Below are 20619 nucleotides of genomic sequence, written 5' to 3'. Positions count from 1 at the left end.
TCTCGGATCTGCTAACTAGCTATTGACCTTGGACAATCACTTCCTCTCCAAGCCTTAGTTTCACCAGCTGAAAATTGGAGGCTAGTCTAGAAGGGCAAACAATACGACTGATGACACTGGTAACGAGAGAGACGGGTGGGCAACTGGCAAACCGGTGGGCACATGCTTGTTTAAAAGGCATTCGGGTTCAAAAAAAGTTTAACTGGAAACCAAACAAAATGGGGCCATGGGCTATAACGGAGCCTTTGAATCTACAATGTGTGGCTCCTTCAACGACCTCTAAGCACTTTTCCAACTCTAACACTCTAAGGTTCTGTAATTTCCTCACACGCGGCTAGTAAACACCGGAAGTGTGGCTACTCCAAACTGAAATGCGTTATAAGACAAAAAAGCACAATGGATTGCAAAGACTTACTAAAAATCAATAAGTAGACCGTAGCTCATAAATAATATTCCTATCGATTACAAGTTGAAATAATATTTGGGGTATGTGGGGTTAAGTAAAATATATTATTAAAAATATGTCACCTATTTCTACTTTTTTTTAAGATTTTATTTATTTATTTTTAGAGAGAGGAAGGGAAAGAGAGAAACATCAGTGTGTGGTTGCCTCTCACGTGGCCCCCACTGGGAACCTGGCCCACAAACCGGGCATGTGCCCTGACTGGGAATCGAACTGGCAACCCTTTGGTTCGCTGCCCACACTCAATCCACTGAGCTCTACCAGCCAGGGCTTCTGTTTACTTTTTGAAATGCAGCTCACATTATATTTCTATCAGACAGCACACTTCTAGAATATAAATTAATCAAGGCCAGGAGATAGTAAATGACTTTTAAGATCACATGGCTAATAAGGAGTCAAGCAGAATAAGAAGCCAGGTCTTCTGTTTCCACCATATTTTGTGACCTCCCAATAAAGCTTTATAGTACTGCTTACCCTAGGGCAGTCTGGTATATTGTCAAAAACCGATCAAAAGCCAAACAATACCTTAATGGGCACTAGACAAGACACAGGGTTCAAGTCCAGATCTGCTGCTCTACCACTCTGACACGGGCACATCACTTCACACCCTGGGCCTCCATCTCATCAAGTCGAAACTGAGGGAGTATAACGGGTGGAGCTTTTTGGTCACCCAGGTGACCTTGTAGCACTGACATTCTGCAGTTCTGTGGTGTATTTCATGCAGCCTCCCTGGACTTCACCAGGGTGTGCAAAGTATGAGGATCCCGTACAAGAAGGCAGAAGAGACCCTCAGCAAAGTCCCAATCCATTAAATGGCCTGGTTAGCTACCAAGATGCCATTGACCACGAGCCTGTGTCTGTAACAAGCTTCTATTTACCTCAGTAAAACTAAACCACCTCTTTGCAAACGCAAACCGCCTTCCACATGCGGATCAACACTGCTGCAAAATTAAATTCTGCTGCAGTGCCAACAGTTACATAACGTACGAGGCCGGAGGAAAGGTCTAAAAGGCACGGAACAAGACCCAATGTGTTAACAGCTTGAACTAGAGCAGAAAGGGGAGCACTAATGTTGACAACTTCTAACTGACATTAAAAATATCCAAAACAACTCATTGTATGAGTACACTAAAAATCCCTAGCTTGGACAATTTAAAAGGGTGAATTTTATATGAGTTACATCTCAATAAAATAAAAATGCAACATGTTTTTTAAACACCAAAATAAAAGTGTTCCACATATACAATAAGTAGCCTTACTAATTACATGATTTTTTAAGGAACTGATGTTAGCAAGCAATTGGACAATCTCTAGGTTTATATAATGCCAGCTATTTCAAATTAATTAAAACAGTAGAAGCATCTCTTAGCCTCCTTTGATTCTCAGAAAAGAATGCCTTCCCCAGCCCTCACTGACCGTGGGGCATGAACTACTCATTTCTCACCTGGGGCCTCCAGTCCTTCCTATATAAGTGGCATTCATTTCAACTCAACTCTCAACATACATGTATAAATCTACCTAATACAAGACTTAGGCTAAAAGTAAGTATTTCTTTTGTTGGCTGTTTTAAATTCAGTAAATAACAAATTATATGTAGCTCAGTTTGTAAAGGATTTAAACTCTTACATTATGTCTCTGTACTCGTTTGCAAACAATAACAGCTTTTCAGCTGGACTGCATTTCAAATTTGATGTTGAAAAATTCATATGAATTAGTTTACATTTACTATGTATACACCTTAATTTCCACATAAAACACTATGCACGAAAGTCATTTCCCTTTGCTTAAAATGTAATGCAGCCCTGACTAGGGTGGCCCAGGTGTGTGGGCAGAGTTGGGCGTCATTCTGAAGGGCAAAAGGTCACCGATTCAATTCCTGCACAGGGCACGCGTCTGAGTTGTGGGTACGAGAGGCAACCGATTGATGTTTCTTTCCCACATAGACGTTTCTCCCCCTCCTTTGTCTCTCCCTTCTCTCTAAATAAACAAAATCTTTTAAGAAAAGTGTATTTATCTGTGTGAGAGGCCTTAACCAAAATAAATTTCTCAGAGCTATAGTCTCCAGTCTACCAGCAGGAGGAAGGGCCATCGGGGCTTGGAAACAAACAACCTTTAGAAGAGATAACCTTCACTTTCAAGAAAAGGCTACACTGTCACTAGAGTTTATACTATAGTGGCTGGGTGTGTCAAATGTGTGGATGGATGCACAGCTAGGCAGATATAGTACAAGAGAGAAAAAAGGTTATATAAAGGAATAGACCAAAGATATGGACTAGAGAAATACATAAAAATACAAATTACAATAGGAAAAACATACATCACTCAATTTAGATAGATAGATGGATACATAGGTTAGATAGAAAAATACAAAGATGAAAGATCAATAAAAATAGAAATATATAGTTACATAAAAAAATAGAGTAAGCAAATATAGAAAGAGCAAACAGAGAGATAAATGGATTAGAAAGATTAGTTTGAGATTAAACAGAAAGATTAGATAGTTTCATTAGACACTTAAATGGATTAAATGGATGTGATAACAACATGTTAAATATAAATTTACTGTTGCTTATATGATTTGATAATCACAATTACCCTGAGAAGAAGATATTCTTATCCCTCTTACACAGTTGGGAAGACAAAGTCAGAGAAAAGGAACTAAGCCCACATAAATGTTTACACGTACGGTCATAATAGTCCTTAGAACTACCCACGAAGTATTTTACAGACAAGGAGATGGCCTCGGGAGGGTAAAGTGAGTTGTCTGAGACCACACAGGGGGCGACACCCCAACTCTGACTCCCAAGCCTAAGCTCTGCCCTCTGCATCCCAATATCACCGCCTGAAGAAGGAACACACAGAACTGTCAATGGCCTGTTAACCGGAGAGCTGGTACCCACCTGTCAATGAAGCTGAGTGCTCGGAGCCAGCAACAACGCATATTGCTCTAGAATTCTCCAGGCCTACAAAGAAAAATTCTTTAGAAATTACACTTACAACAGAGCAAACTGGGCAGAGAAGGGACTCAGGCAGCACCAGCGGGGTCTGGGAGAAACTCTCAGCCAGGGCAGGCAGCTGAGTCGGCAGCACTGGCCAAGAGGGTTAACGTGGTTACAGACCAGGGGATTGAACACATATGTAAATATATCAAGGATAAAGGAGCTCATTATCAGAGAGGAGAGGAAAGGTGCAGGTATGAAAAGGCGGAAGGCTAGTATTAACCATGTGATGTTGGACTGCAGTTGGAGAAATCAGCGTAGACTCACGGTTTCTAGTAGGACGGACAAAGACACAGGGGTACGTATGTATAAATATGCATATCCCCTAGCTCGGTCCACAGAGGGGGCCTACAAAAACGGCATCTCATACATTCAGCTGCTCTAACATGCAGACACTAAAATACACACCCAGGCTTCCTAACAACATACAGACAGAACTAGAACCCGACCTGCCTTCCATCTCCAAACCCAGTACCTTTTCCCCTTAATTACACTGCCGTAACTGGCAAGGCATAACCCCAGTCAGCTCGGGTAGACATCATGGTCACCTGGTCTAGAGAAATTCAGTCCTTCTGTAACTCTTTTTCCTGACATGTCTGCTCCATTAACTAGTGTATTAATAAAATGCCCCTCAACCTTAAAGTATCCTGTGGAATGAGAAAGGGAAAAGGCAGATATTTCTGCTGCATTCCCCAGAGAAAAAGCGCTGGGCCCCAGTGGCCAGGTGAGGAGGGACACCCAGGGTTCCAGCTCCAGCACGTAGGGTGGTGAGGTAAGTTGGCAGAATGAAAAATGACAGGCTTTGGGGGCAGGAAGCTGATGATCTATTCTAATGTCTCCTCAGAAAACTCCCCCATTCAATTCTGAATCTAAGCTGTGCTCCGAGCAGATCTCAAACAGGTTGTTCAAATCAAATCAAATCAAAACACTTCTAAATTCCTTCCAGTTACAGTTCTGTGCTAAAATAGATAGCAGACACAGTTCCTGCCCTGAAAAAACTCAGAATCTTTGGCATGTGGGAAAATGTACAAACAACTCATAATAGCACAATATACTGTGCTATCCACGAGTGTGAGAAAATGCAACAGAGGCGAGAGGATGGGAGAGTCTTCACAGAGAAAGCTGCACCTGAGCTAGGCCTTAAAAAATGACCAGGATTTTCCCAGAGGGACAAAAGGAAAAGGCGGAGGTAACAGTTTGCCCGTAGGCACAGAGGAATGAGAAAGCAGGATACCCCAGCGAGCCGTGAATATCTTGGTGAGGCGGGAAAAATGTTATGGAAGTTTTCAATGTCGCGTGAAGTGGATTGCCTGTCCAGCATCCAGTGCTCCCTCCTCCTCTAAGAGCACCCTCTCCAACTCAACCCTCGGGCTTCTGGACAGCTAATCTGACCCTCAGAGGAAGGGGGAGGGGCTTGCAGGACTTAGAAAGATCAGAATGATTCCAATGTCTTGTACATCGCTCCCACTGTGGTTTACCCTTCTCTTCTCCACCCTCCACCCCCCCACTTTCTACTACCCTCAAAAATCCTGCCTCTGTTCTGAGGTCCAGCAGAGTAGTTAGAGATTTGCTGTAAAGGTTTCATCACAGCCAACCATCAGGGTCACAAACTGGGCCTTATAAAGTTCGGCCTATACAAAGGGCCTCACCTGTCACTCTGCTGGGTTCCTTCGCTGTCAAAAACAGTGGGAGAGTCTGCCCAGGGCACAAGCGCCGTCCAGAAGATGCCAAACCGGTTCCCCACTGGAACACGATGCCGCTTGCTTCCCAAATGAGCAGAAGAAAAAAAGAAGAAAATGTGTATTTGTATAAGACTGGATTGGTCTTTGAACCTCACTGCCGTAGATTCCCAATTCATTCTCCCTAACACATGTATTACGGAGAAGCTCCTCGCTTCAAGGGCCCCGTGACTGGTCACAGGGATCACCAGCAAGCCAATCACAAATCCAATCTTTAGAGCAATCTGAGACCACCAGAGAAAATTCCAACATCGTTGCAATTCCAACAGTGCCAACATTGAAGGACTCCCTCCAAAAAGTGCCAGGACACTCCTGCACAGTCAAATTCCTGATGACGCCTTGTTCGTGAATGACCTGAGAAGGCCGCTCAGACTCCAGACAGAGCAGGAAAGAACCTAGAAGATGATCAAGTCCATTCCTGACATTTATTTACTAGATGAGAAAACGAGCTCCTGAAGAGGGGGTGGGATTTGGCATACAAGGAGCTAGTGGCAGAGGAAATGCCAGAACTCAGCTGTCCTAACACCTAATGTGGTGCTCTTTCTACTACACCAAGATGAATTCAAAGATTCCTCTGCTGAATAAATGTATGACTGCAAGATAGCTTCTTAATAAGCCACTACTTCGGTGGCGTGGGCTTTTATTTCCCTGTCTGCTGAGTCTAACTCATGTACTCATGTTCTGCACCTCATACAAATGCATACATGAAATTTTACATATTTGGCCTACAGTCAGATGTGTGTAACTGGGCTCCATCACCCAAAAGCAACATTAAGGTTCTGTTCCTCTGGAAATACCCTATGATCTACGGTCCTTAAGGTGTAAACAGACAAGCCTGCTTTGTGAAATGTAAGTGATGATGACCGAGCACAGTGTAAGCAAAACGCGGTGTTGAAATAAAACAAAAGTTAATATGTCTTTAACAAATAAATTGCAAGGGGAAAAAAGACAGGGAAAGGAATTTATAGACTAAAAGTGACATGAGATATCTGATAAAGGATTCATATTCAGAATATATCAAGAACTCCTAAAACTCCACACAAAAACAAATGACCTTATGTAAAAATGAGTAAAGGACTTGAATGAACATTTTCCAAAGAAAATATACAAATGGCCGATAAGCACAAGAAGATACTCAATATCACTAATCATCAGGGAAATGCAAATCAAAACTGCCACGATGTGTCCACTTCACACCCATGAGGATGTGTACTGCTTCACATCACTGTTGGTGAGGTTGTAAAGAAATTCGGGAACCCTTGTGCACTGTAGGTGGGAAAGTATATATGATTGTCTCACCACTATGCTGCACACCTGAAACTAGCACAAAATAATTCTGAATGGAAACTGTAACTGAAAATTAATTTTTTTAATGATACAGCAATTATGGAAAACAGTATGGCAGCCCCTCAAAAAATTAAAAATAGAATTACTATTGATTGAACAATTCTATTTCTGGGTACATATCCTAACAAATTGAAAGCGGGACCTCCCAGTGATATTGTATAACCACGGTCGCAGCTCCATTATTCACAATAGCTAAAATGTGAAAGCAACCGTGGTGTCTACCAACAGAGAACTGGAAAAGGAAAATGCGGTGTACACGCAATGCAGTTACTCAGCCTTAAAAAGGAAGGAAATTCTGACACCTGCTACCACATGCATGGACCTTGGGGACATTACGCTGAGGGAAATAAGCCACAAAGAGACTGACACTGTGTGATTCCATTCATGTGAGGTGCCTGTGTGAGCAGTCAAAGTCACGGAGGCAGAAAGTAGAGTGGCGGGGCCAGGCCCGGGCAAGAGGGAAATGGGAGTAGCGGTTTAGTGGGCATAGTTTCAGTTGTGCAAGGTGGAAAGAGCCCTGGAGATAAACAGTGCTACCAGTTGCACAATAATGTGAACAGACTTAAAGCGACTCAACTGTGCACTTAAAAAATGATTAAGATGGCATATTTTGTTATGTATTTAGCATGATAAAAATTTTTAAAGGCATATTTTTTTAAAGAGACAGACTTGAAATACATATCAACCAATTGCAATGTACACACCTAATTCAGATCTTGATTCAAACAAGCTATAAAATATATATATTTTTTGAGACAATCAGGGAAATGTAAATGCAGATTGGATATAGTTTGATGGGATTACAGAATTATTTTTGCAGGGATGATGATGGTATTTTGGTAATGCTGTCAGGAAGAGTTCCCATCTTTTGGAACCACATCCAGAAATAGTTACAAAATGAATGGGGGAGGGGAGGGCTTGACAATTAACTTACTCAAACACATCACAGAAACTCTGCTGCTTTGTAAAAGTGTAATTACTACCACACAACTCAGCAATCACACTCCTGGGCATTTATCCCAGGGAAATGAAAATTTATGTTCACATAAAAACTTGTCCACACATGTTTATAGCTTTATTCTTAATAGCCTAAAACTGGAAACAAGCAGATGTTCTTCAATGGGTGACTGGTTAAGCAAACCGTGGTTGCTACGTACTGAATCATGTCCCCCAAAAACTCACGTTGAATCCCCAACCCACAGTGTGACCGCGTTTGGAGACAGGGCCTATAAGGAGGCCACAAAGATCGAATGGGTCATACGAGTGAGGCCTTCATCTGATGGAGCTGGAGCCCTTGTAAGAAGAGAAATAACCAGAGGTCTGTCTCTGCCCGTGTGCATGTAAAGGAAAGGCCACGTGAGGACACAGCGAGAAGGGAGCCATCTACAAGTCAGGAAGAGAGGTCTCACCAGACACCAGTTCTCACAGCACCTTGATGCTGGACTTCTAGTCTCCAGCACTGTGAGAAAATACCTTCCTGTTGTTTGAGCCCCCAGTCTGCAGTATTTTGTTATGGCAGCCTGGGCTAGTACAGTGGTACCTCTGTGCCAGGAGACACTATTTTGAGTATTAATGATACTCAAAATTTGGATGAATCTCCAGGAAATCATGTTGAGCAAAAAAAAAAAACCAAAACCCACCCCCAAAAGGCTGTATACTCTACAATACCATTTACATACCATTCTTGAGTATTACAGAGATGGAGAGCAGAGGAGTGGTCGTCAGGAGCTAAGAAGGGAGCGGGGCAGGCAGAGAGTGAGTGTGCCTATAAAGGGCGGCGAGTGGCTCCCTGTGGCAATGGAACTGCTCTGTGTCTTGACGGTGGTACCAAGACAGCTGTGCTGTCGTTGCCCTACAGTTAGGACTGGGAGAAGCTGGGGAAAGAGTGCATGAGAGCTATCTGATTTCTTACAACTGCGTGGGAATCTGTAATTATCTCAAAAAAAAGTCGGTTCTTTTTTACTACAGTCAGTACTAAGCCCCCAGCAGCACAGTGCAGCACCACACTCTTCCTCACCTCCTCTCCTCTCCCCACTCCACAACTGGACTCACCAAATGCTCGAGCCTCAGCTGCCACAGCTGGTTAGGGCTGTCCTTCAGCCCAGGAGTGGGAGCAGAAAAATGAGCAAGGGGGAGAGAAAAGGGTCACTGCTCTTCCCCCAGCCACTGTCCCTCTCTACTCATCACCCTCAACCTCACACACACTGTCAGCCCTACCTCCACCGCCCCCTCATGGCCCAGGAGACAAGCTCGTCTGAAGCCTTTAAATTAGTAAACATTAAAATCCCACTAGTGCAGTCACGGCAAAGAAAGTGGGCCTTGGAATCCAGACCATCCTAGACTCTGACCGCAGCTCCACCTTTTACTACCTTACTCCCTGTGCAAGCCTAGACAAGCACGTTGGCTTCTCTGGACCTCAGTTTCTTCATATACAAAAATGTAACTCGTGTCACTGCACAGCCGTGAGGATGAAATGAGGTATTGACGAAATCAAGAGAACACAGCCTCCTGCCCAGAACATAATGAAGAGCTAAAAATTTTCATTTCCTTCCTCCCTACCTGCTGAAGGCTTTCCCACATGACTTTGGCCTTATGTACCCTCCTTTCAATCAGAAATGCAGCCAAGCAGGACACTCTGAATTACTCCTTAAAGTTTATTTCTCCTAAAGCTCTGTTTCTCCTTATCACACACTAGTTAGAAAAATAAAAGCAAAATGATCACCTGTAGCGGCTAACGCATGCCTCAGTCCAGCAGCAATGCCAACGACCTTCTCTCTCAGGAGCTGTCAAAACAGAGAGGAGCACTGCAATCTCAGAGGCATCCATCTACAAAACGTTACGTGACGGCTGCCCAAATGCAGTGCAGCAGGGTGCTCATTTATGTGCCTGACTGGTTTAGAGCCCCCAGCCAACGGCATTTCCATTCATAAATACCTCTTTATGCATCCCTAAAAGACTAAAATCTTTTAAAAATACCATCTCACAATGCCTCTCAGGGATGGGGGTGCCTGCAAGTTCATCCAGTCCAGGGGTTGGCGAGTGTTTTATGTCATGGGCCAGATAGTAAATATTTTAGACTTTGAAGGCCATGTGGTTTCCGTCACACGACTCTGCCATTGTAACATAAAAGCCGCCATAGACAATACATGAATGAATGGGTGTGGCTGTGGCCCAATAAAACTTTATTTACCAAGGGTTCTAGTTTGCAGACCTTTGATCTAGTCCAATCCCCACCCAATACTAGAAACCGCTCCACGGCACCCCACCAAGTGGCCATCAACCCCTGCCAAACACCTTTCTCCGGTGACACAGACTCACTGCCTCCCCAGGTACCTGTTCCATTCATCTCCTCGGGTGAAGCCAGTCCTCTCTGCTGAGAACTTCTGACAATGCTTTCAAATATGTGAAGACGGCTGTCACATCCTAAGATGCCTTGTGGTGGTTTTAAAAATAGGTCCTCACATTCTTTGAGACCCCTTTCCCTCAAGGTATGCAGCTTAATTCCCCTCTGGCTGAGTGTAGGCTAGACTTAGTCACTTGTTTCCAGGGAACAGAATAAGGAAGAGATGAGTAGCTCAGAGACGAGGTGATAAAAGGCTCTGCAGCTTCCTGCTTGGCCTCTAGGGGGAAGAAAGCCAGAGGCCAGGTCTGAACAGTCCTGCAGAGAGGCCCATGTGGCAAGGAACTGAGGCCTCCCACCAGGAGAGAGAGGTAGAAGTGGACCCGCCAGCCCAGTCACACCTTCAGCAGGCCCTGGCTGACATCTTGACTGTGACCTCATGAGAGACCTGCTAACCTGTTCCAGGTTCCTGACCCTCAGAAACTATGAGATAATAAATGTTTGTTTTAAGGTGCTAAATTTGAAGCTAATTTATTACAAGCACTAGGTAACTAATACATTTCTCTTCTTCAGACCAAACATCCCCAGTGCCATCGGCCATCACCCAGTTTGAAATTCCCTCCCACTCCTGGTTCCACTCCTCCAAGAAAGCTCTGATTACTCAATCTCTCTTTTTGAAAGGTTCTGTATATGCATCACTCACAGCCCCAATGGCGCTTTACTACGTCTTTACTTACAGACCCTCTGTGTCTTTCTACACTCAGGACTCTCAGGGCAGGGTCCGAGTCTTATTCAGCTTTATGCGCAGGGCCTGCACACCAAACCCACAACAGAACGCAAGACCCCGGATGCAGCTGGTCAGCGCAAAGAACGGTGCCCTGGCCTCCCTTCTTCTAGAGGTTCTATTTCCGTTACGTAGCCTACAATCACATTAGCTTTGGGGAAGATCAACTTGTACTGCTAATATAATTTGAACATATTGTCCTAGAAAATGTTTTTTTTTTTCTTTCAAAATTAACTAACAGGTTTTAATGTGGATTCAATCTCTTCAACATCTTCAACTCACCACTATTCCTTCTTCTCCGTTCCCACTGCCAGTGCTTTGGTCTGGACCACGATCATCTCTCGTCTGAATTATTAGCAAGAGTTTCCTGAGTAATCTTCCTTCAGTCCATCCTCTGCACCACCCCGATCAGGCCGCTCCCTGCCACACCGGTCTCACCATTTGTCATACACCGCCTCCCCAACTGCCCCCTCCCCACTGGCACTTCCTCCCCTCCCTTATACTCCAGCCCAACTACACTGCTTGCAGCATCTCAGACCCTCCGGTTCCATGCCTACGTGGCTCCTTCTGTCTGGAATGCTCTTCTTCTGCACCTACTCTGTGCATCCTATCAAGCCAGGTAAACTTCTACTCAACTTGCAGGAGTCGGCATAAGCCTGTTCTCACTCCACTTTCCCCTACAAAGAAGAGTTCAGTACTCCTTCCTTTGAGCCTATACATACATTTACCATAGTTCTAATACGGTAATGCATTTAGGTGTTTCTATGCCCTCAAACACTAGGATTGGACCTTCCTCACCTTTGTCCCCACGGCCTAAACACAGCACATATACTATTAAATAAATAAATGAATTTCTATACTATTTCACTTCGGTACTTTCCTCCCATTGTTCCACAGGGTACAGCCTGTGAAAATGTTTTTACCTCCTGCTTCTGTCAAAAAGAATTTATAATGTGTATGAGGACTAAACAGAGGTGGTTGTTTTTTTTTTTTTTACTCACAACCTTCATTCCCCCAACCTAATATTTCCTAGAAAACACCTAAGTTTTTCAACTTAAATTTTAACTACCCCATGGGCTTTCAAGGACCCGGCCAGTCTGGGGAGGAATAACTGTAATACCCCGGAAAGTCTTTAACAGGACAGGGGCAAGGTGAATATTGGGTGCTGTCTTACCTCAACGGCCTGGGGAACCACACTTCTCCGAGGCCCATGAGGAACTCCTAATTGGCCAAAGGAGTTGGATCCACATGATAGAACTTGACCACTTTCTGCAAAATACCAATGCTTACATTACAATCCAAGTACTAAGATACCTGTGCCCAATGGGTAAATGCTGAAGGAGCAACGGAAGTGAGAGGAGGGAGGGAGCGCCCTGTGCTTCAGCACATTCACGCCACGTTCCCTGCTTTTATTGTTCCCTAGGAATGAAAACACGGGGCACCGGGCTGTTTTACAGACTGTCCATTTCGCTAGTTCACGACAGATGAGCTGTGCAGAACACCTAGCCCCAGTGCTCAGTGTTGGAATCGGGGGACGCTTATTCCCCACTTTTCACGTTGCCATGTAACACAATGCCCACTGTTTAACACTTCAGGCCTTTCTCCCTGCCCTTCCCATGCTCACTGCTTTCGAGCAGAGGAGGGGCAAGCTACCCAGGTGGCGAGTTTGGGACAAGGAAAGAACAGGACATGTGTGGCTTAGCACTTTCCTCTCAGGCACTGTGGGCTGACACATAGTAAGGGTTTCCCCTGGGGGGAAGGCCTAGAGTTTGGGGGGTAAGTTTGGATCAAAGGAGTGTTAGCAGTACCCCTGGGCCTGACAATTCACCCTGGCCTCCCACTTGGCCCTTACGGGTAAAAAGCCAAGAGTGTGCGCTCCACCTGCCCGGCTGCGCTCCACCTTTCCCACAGCCGGTTCCGCATGTGAACAGGAAACAGCGCTGTCTACTGCTCCCTGCAAGCCCAACGCGGGCCCACAAGGAGCACGTCATACATGACAGCTATTACTTAGACCCCAATAAATACTGCCAAATGCGGCGCACAGTGCGGAGCCCCTCCCAGGCAGAGACGGTGACACTGTCGCAGGGTTCTAATGACAGGACAAGAGTTCGCCAGACAGACAAGAGAGAGGCTGGTCCAGGCAGAGAACAACATGCACTGTTGGAATTACCAGAAAGAAAAGAACAGGGAGTGAGGAGACTAAGAGCCAAGGCAACAACAGGAATAGGTGGGGAACAGTAATTGAAGGCCACGTGCTAAGAAGCGTGGAACAAGCTGTGCCTGGGAGAATCCCCAGGGGTTTGAGGTGGGGCTGGAGGATGGGCAGGTCCCATGATCAGAAGATACCCTTGCCAGAGGACTGTGTCAAAAAGGGATCTTAGCCGGAAATTACAGATGGTCCCTTGAATCCAGAACGGCAAGCTAGATGGGGCAAAACTACTTCCAGGGAGAAGTCAGCAGACAAAGGATCTGTCACCTGATTCCCAAGAGCATTACAGTGGTCCCTCGGTATTTGCAGGGGATCAGTTCCAGGACCCCCCGCAGATACCAAAACCTGAGGATGCTTAAGTCCCTTATATAAAATAGCGCAAAACAAAGCATAGTTCGCCCTCTGCAGCCGCCAATTCCCAACCGTGGATTGAAATGACTGTATGTACTACTGTTTTTGATCAGCACTTGGTTGAATACACAGATGTGAAACCTGCGGATACAGAGGACCAACTGTATTCTATTAACCCTTTACCCATATCCCTCTACATCCTATTCTGCTACCTGGCTTCACAGTGAAGGAACAGTTCTGTCCATGTATGTTTTTTAAATCCCTCATTGGGGAAAAAACTACCATCAGTGTTGTGTCAACCTCTGATTTCCTCACACTCCCCACCACGCTCCCCACCACACTCCCCTGTGAGTAACCCTTAGCCAGCGCTTCTGGCCAGCTAGCCCAGTCACACAGCTAACATGAACTTCTGGCACAGGAAATGGCCACAGAGGCAATCCAGTTCATTCCCCAGTCTCCGGTAAAAGTTTTCTAGCCCAAAGTGTTAAAGATTTTAGGTATCAATTTTCAGAGAAATGGGAAGGAAAGGAGAAATAGAGGGTGAGAAGCATCAGTGTGAGAGAGAAACATTGATCGGTTGCCTCTCGTACATGCCCCGACCAGGGACCAAACCAAACCCACAACCCAGGCATGTGCCCTGACTGGGAATCGAACTGGCGACCTTTCACTTTGTAGGACTACACCCAACCAAGCCACACCAGTCAGGGCTCCAGCCCAAAGTTTTACTGTTTAAACTCTTGCAGAAGACACCTCTCAACTTGACAACAAGAGAGAACATCTGTGTGTGTTTAAACGCACAGAGGCTCTGATTTAATAAGCGTCACTGCTATCGTGCTTTTCCCACCCAAAGCCTCTATGGGGATAAAGATTGGCCTGGGAGTGAACTCACCTGTGAGAATAACGGTGAAGTCCCAGCCACAGGCCACCTGTTGGACAGGACAGCCAAGGAGGGATCTGCAGGGTGTAAAACACAGAACATCCTCCGTGTGACCAAGTCCCAACTGCCCGTCTTTGTTCAGGCCACAAACGAAAAGACTTCCTCCATCTGCAATACACAAAGGCTTTGGTGATACTGTGTAGGAGAACTTATAATTGCCAAAGGAAGCAAAAGGATTTCACTATTTATTTCAAGTTACAAACCCCATAACCTTTTTCCCACTCACCTTAATAAGCCACGTACGTTAATGTGCACTGAACCCAATGGCATTGGGCCAAGGGGCTCAAGTGGAATATCTAAATGGAAACTGCAAGTGCTACGGTGGTGGCCAATCAATCACCAAATCAGGCATCCACTGTAACAACACAGCCAACATCTACTCTGTACTTAGACTGTGGCAAGTATTGTTCCCAGAGGTGTTTGTGTGGGGCCAGCTTATCCTTACGCACAGTGCCTAGGCCCCACGGTACTTTTAGAGGCCCACAGAAATGTTTTTCTTTTAAAATAAGAAAAGGAAATGTAATAATAATGAATATATAATACTAAATCTAGCCTGGATTATTTAGTCTTTGTATCAATGCCATTGTAAAATATAATTTTCAATACCTCTTTCTGGAGAAAGGAGTCCACAAAGGCACAAGTGCCAAGGACCCAAAGAGTCGTTACGCAGCCATCAACTCCATGATTCTTCTCATCCGCCGTCACTGACCCCATGCAACAGAGGGGAAACAGACGTAGGGGAGAGAAGTAACTTGCCCAAGGTCACACAGCTAATAAGTAACAGAACCAGGACTTGAACCCAGGAAGTTTCATTCGGACTTAATGTTCTTAAGCAGGATACAACATGCTCTCTTTCACAATGTTGTAGTACTTGTAATATTTGTTAAGTCCTATCCTAGGTATTGCAAGGAAAATTTAGGAAAATACAAAGCTCTTGCTCTCAAGGAATATTCAATCTAATTGCAGACTTCTAATTCATGTGTTAAAGTTAAATAGCAACATATGAGGTCTGTCCAGAAAAAGTCCAGCCATGGTTAATATAATGAGAATGGTTTGTGCAACATCCATGTAACCTGGCAGCCAAGGAGAGTGGACTGGAATGTGCATGCGTGAACAATGACCACTTCACTGTACTAGTCAGTGGGGGTGGTAGACGCCGTTGAGTGAGCATGTGTACTGTGCAGCCATCACATTCAAACTGACTGAGTACAGCAACGAATCTGCATCAAATTTTTGTTAAGCTTGAACATTCCCCCAAGGAAACTGTTCGGAAGATTCAGAAGGCCACAGCTATGGGCAACTGGTGATTGGCAGCTTCATCAGGACAACGCCCCCGCTCATGCATCACGTCTGGTGCAGAGTTTTTTGGCAAAACATCAAAACACCCAGGTGACTAAGACCCTCTACAGCCCAGATTGGGTGCCCTGCAACTCCTGGCTTTTCCCAAAACTGAAATCACCTTTGAAAGGGAAGAGATTTCAGACCATTGGTGAGATTCAGGAAAATACGACAGGGCAGCTGATGGCGATTGGGAGAACTGTGTGAGGTCCCAAGGGGCCTACTTTGAAGGGGCTGAGGCGTCATTGTCCTGTGTACAATGTTTCTTGTATCTTGTATCTCTTCAATAAATGTCTCTATTTTTCCTATTACATGGCTGGATACCTTCTGGACAGACTTCGTATGGTATAAAATGTGATATATATTGCAGCTCTGCCACTAATTTGTCTTGAACTTCAAGCAATTTGTTTTCTGCTCCAGGCCTCACTTGTGTAACAAGACTGGGGGTGAGGGGGAGCCTGAGGAGAGCCTAGAAGATCCCTGAAGTCCTTTCGGCTCTGACAGTCTAGGATTCTTTGGTGATAACTTGGCTCGTTCACAGAAATGTTTTCCTCTGCAAAATACAAAAGGCTGAAAGATGGCAATAAGACGTCCTAGGGAGAAATGTCTAAATAAGAAAATGAGAGGCTATTTAATTTTGAAGGAAAGTTACCTGTGACAACAGCAGAGTGGCCCCCTCCGCCTGTGATCCTCCTAATGCACATAGGTTTACAGAAGTCATTCAGTTGTTGGGGCGAAAGTACATCTTCCTTATGGCCAAGGCCAAGTTGCCCATAGCTATTTGCACCCTAGGGATAAAATAAAGCAAAGATGAAAAAAGTATGGGAATCCCAACTGTCAATGTTTATTTACCTGGCCCTATCCTCCTCACCACGACATCATCTGAGCCCATGTGAGATTTCATAAACTCATTTTTAAGAGGCTGTTATGTGCAACCAACACTTAGATGGCAGCCTCACCCCCAGGACACCGCACTGTAGGAGCCTCAGCATCCACAGCTTATTATCCAGTGATACTCTGCACCTTCCCCTTCCAGTGCCCCAGCCCCTATTTGTTACTTTTCAGGACAACAAGGGAGTTCTTCTAATAAAAGCTAATTACCTGGAGTGGCTAAGAAAAGAAATAATGAGGGGAAATGGGAACAAGTGGGTGGGAAATGTGCTAGGACTAGTTCTTGTCCCTTCTCCCCACACCCCACAGGGATAACTGGCAACGACTTTCTGTAATCAAAGTTAGCTAGGATTTTGTGCCCTCAAGCAGGGCACATCGCTGTTATTTCATCTGTAAGTGGAAGAGGTTGGCAATGATCGCTAAGGGCCTTTCCAGGCACTATGTTTTGTGACTCTTAGATTCTCGTGGTGAGAGCCCTGTAAGGGAACCGATTTCCTTTTGGTGAGCAATATGTCTATCATTATTATACAATAAAGGTCCATAATCCCTAATCGGAAACCCTTGTAGCCAGGTATGAAAAGTAATGCAGAATAAAAATCATACACTCTTTCGTAAGGTCTGCGAGCAGTGCCCCACAAGCAAAACAGTATTATTCCTACAGTAAACAGTACACAGATCCACACTGACGATAACAGCTTCACAGTGAGTGGGCAAAGACTGTAAACAGCCTATGTCAGGTCAGTTCGGGGTATTCAGAGCTTTTTGTTTTCAAAATGAAGATAAGGACTTGGGGACCTGCAGAGAGAACCTAATGAAGATTTCAGAAATCCTTATAATTTCTCCAAATATCTGCTTCTTGCTGGTTCTTCCCAGAGATGAGTAATAAAACCTTTAAAATGTCTTTGTTTTTAAAATGCCTGATTTAAAACAACTACAAAAAATACCCGTATTACATATAAACTCCGGCCCCTTGTGGCCTCTTCCACAGTCATCTGCGACTGTAAGGACTCCAAGCTGGAAGAGCAAGCCATGGCAGGGACGCAGCCGCCCCCCCCCCCCCCCAGAGGCCCTCAAGAGCAGTATCAGCCGCCAAAGACTGAGTGCTTCTCCCCGTGGTGAACGGCATTCACTGTTAACTCTCACAACAACAGAGGAGATAGGGACTGCCGCTCTCTTTGTACAGAGGAAGACTAAGGCTCACAGAGGTTAAGTAACTTTCCATTGTCACACAGCTGGTGGGCAACAAGTCAGATGCCCACTCCCTTCATTATACCATACTTTGTCTCCAAGAATAAAGAAAAAAAATTATACACACACACACACACACACACACACACACATATATTTGGTGAACCAGCCCAGAACTTACCTGGCTAAAGGCTAACTGTATGACCCTATCAAAAATAGTACCCCCATCACTTTTTCTGCTTTATTTTTCTCCATCACACTCCCTGACATTACATTATATATGTTTAGTTGTTTACTGTCTACCTCCTAAAAAGTAAACTCCATCAGGGCAAGAACTTTGTTTTGCTCACTGCCATTTCCCCTATATCTGAAACTGTGCTGGCCCAGAAAAGGCGTGTGTATATTTTATAGTGAATGAATGTAAGACCCCATGAGTCCCTACCTAGGAAAGATCAAATGAAAAGCTTGCCGAGTGTGAAGTGGAGGGCATATGCCCGGGATTTCTCCGTCAGCCCTGAGACCTCGCGGCTGTCCCATTACCAGGATTACAGGCTACTGAACAGAAAGTCATACGCTGGCATTGTGGAATTCAAATTATGGTACCAAATTTTTGTAATGTGGCAAGAGGCCCTAAATCCATGATAAAGCAACACAAAAGAGAATTTTAATACAACCTATCGTAGCTCTATTTGCCTCTCTTCCTTATAAACACTCCAGATAACACACACACAACACACAACTCCAAGGAGATAAATTCCCTTGTGATGGACTGAATTGTGTTCCCCTAAAATTCATTTGTTTAAACCCTAACCTCCTGTAGCTGGAAATGTGACTGTACTTGGAGACGGAGCTTTTACAAGGGTAATTAAGGTTACACGAGGTCATAACGATGCAGCCCTAAGCAGTATGACTGGCATCCTAATAAGAAGAAACACAGGGCTGCTCTCACAGAGAGAGAAGTACGTCTGAGGGCACAGCAAGAAGGCTGCCATCTCTAAGCAAAAGAGAGAGGCCTCAGAAGAAACTCCTACTGACACCTTGATCCTGGACTTCCGACCTCCAGAACTGTGAGAAAATAAATCCATTGTTTAAGCCCCCCAGTCTGTGCTATGCTGTTCTGGGAGTCCTGGCAAACTAATACACCCCTCCACACAGATAACGCAGCTGGAAGAACACACCATAGACCTCCAAGCACAGCAGTGGGGTAACATTCCACAGTCTTTTTGTTTCGGTACAGACAAGGCCACCTCTGAAAGGCTTTTTCTGTCAGATGGTTTCTCTGGCCACACAGGCCCCCATCTCTGGCCTGGGAAACGCCAAAAACACCACCCACCCCGGGCACACATTCAATCCCCAACTCCATCACCTGCTCAGGTACCACCTCAAAGATACTGACAGCCACACGAGCTCAAGCCACACCACTCTTCCTTCTGTCAGTCTGCAGCCTGCCTGACATTCAACAAGTGCTTCCTTGAGCTGATAATTACCCTTTTTTAATTAGTGAACATATATTGGTTTTAACAGCAATACAGGTATCTCCCCACCCCACCCTCATCCCAACTCGTGTTTTTCCCAAAAGGCTGGCACAGAGCTCACACACAACAGGTACTCATTCAGTCGTTAGTCAACAGATACCGACTGAGCACCTTACCATGTCGTGTGACAGGCACCGTGAACAAGACAGGCACAGTACCCGCTGTCACGATGCTTACAGTCTAGCCAAGGAAACTGGCATTAACAATTATACATTTCATTCCAATTGGGATACGTGTTATGAAGAATTAAGAAACAACGTCTGCTTGTTCCCGTGCCTCTCTGGTCAGGTGCCTGCCACACACGCCTGAGCCCCGACCCTCCGCTCTCCCAGCCCGGACACAAAAAGATGACCCTGCCTCTCGGGGCTCCTGTCAAACCGATATCGGCGCAGAGTCCCACTTCCCCAATACAGGCAAGATCCTGGTCACAGCGGAATAGCAGCAACTATGCAGGGTCTCTGCCTCGTGCACAGCCAAGCAGGCCTCACAAGAAAGGATGCTCCCGCCAGGCTGGGGTGGGGCCCGGGAAAGGCCCCGTCCTCCGGGCAAGGGGAGGGTGCAGAGCACAGGTGACCCACGGGGCTCCGAGACGGGGCGATCCTCTCTTCAGAGCCATCCACGCCGTCTTCCCCGGAGCTCTCGCGGAACCAGACGCTCTGCCCTGGAGGCAGGTTCTTCCCACAAAGCCGCAGCCCCTCCGGTCCGGACCCCATCAGCCAGGAGACCCCCTATATCACCCCATGAAGACCCTTCCCTACCGCCTTCTCGTCTTCTGCCACCGGCCCAGCATCCTCCAACCCAGAGCCTGAGCGGGGCTCGGACCTCCGCCGCCCAGCCCAGATCTGCCCACGCGGAGGCCCGGAGCTCCAGCGTCTGGGCGCCCCTCGGTCCCAGCCGCCCCGGCGCGGGGGCGGAGTCACGTACCCAGGCGAAGAGCGCGGTCGGAGCTGGGGTAGCATCCAAGGCGCTGGGATCCCGCTCCATGGGGGACTCTCCACCGACGCTTCCGGGAGTGGCCAACGCGGAGGGCGGGGCCAGCTGCGGGGCGGAGCCGGCGCTGGGGTAGGGGACGGCTCGGGGGGCGGGGCCGGCGGGCCGCGCCCTCCTGCCTTCGCGAATCAGGAACGTGCAGGAGCCTGGTCGCTGCCTCCCAGTAGCCCCGCGGCTCTGAGCGTCTCCGCCCCCGGCCTCCTGTTTTGCAGGGTGGCTGTGTTCCTTTGCCTTAATTTTTAGTATTAATTCTAGACGAGAAGGTGCAGCACGGTCCTTCACATTTTTATCTCCTGGGAGTCCCACCACATCCCAGAGGGGCTGACAGGGCTTCACCATTTGATGGGTAAGAAATTGAGCCTAGGAAGGGGTGGAAACTGCCCTACCCCAGGGTCTTAGGCCGAACTTGGGCCTGCTTTGGTGTGCATTTGCAAAATCTGAGGGAGCTTCTTGGTAGATGAGGATAGTGTCTGACTATCGTTGGTGTCGCCCTCAGCGCCTAGCATGG

At 46.1% G+C, this 20619-nt stretch overlaps 1 protein-coding gene across 1 annotated transcript in view; it reads right to left on the bottom strand.

Annotated features, from left to right (window-relative positions):
• Positions 1-20134, bottom strand: part of SERGEF (secretion regulating guanine nucleotide exchange factor) — a 179979-nt gene extending 159845 nt beyond the window's left edge. The window contains 7 exon segments of the mRNA XM_024558699.4: positions 3364-3426; positions 5112-5225; positions 9271-9331; positions 11847-11941; positions 14122-14277; positions 16160-16295; positions 20046-20134. Of these exon segments, the coding sequence (XP_024414467.2) occupies positions 3364-3426; positions 5112-5225; positions 9271-9331; positions 11847-11941; positions 14122-14277; positions 16160-16295; positions 20046-20105 (685 nt within the window). The 5' untranslated portion in view covers positions 20106-20134.
• Between the last annotated feature and the right edge of the window lie 485 nt (positions 20135-20619).

Source organism: Desmodus rotundus, chromosome 5, assembly GCF_022682495.2.
Source record: "Desmodus rotundus isolate HL8 chromosome 5, HLdesRot8A.1, whole genome shotgun sequence".
Lineage (NCBI taxonomy): Eukaryota > Metazoa > Chordata > Mammalia > Chiroptera > Phyllostomidae > Desmodus > Desmodus rotundus.
This window is presented reverse-complemented; position numbering and strand designations above follow the sequence as displayed.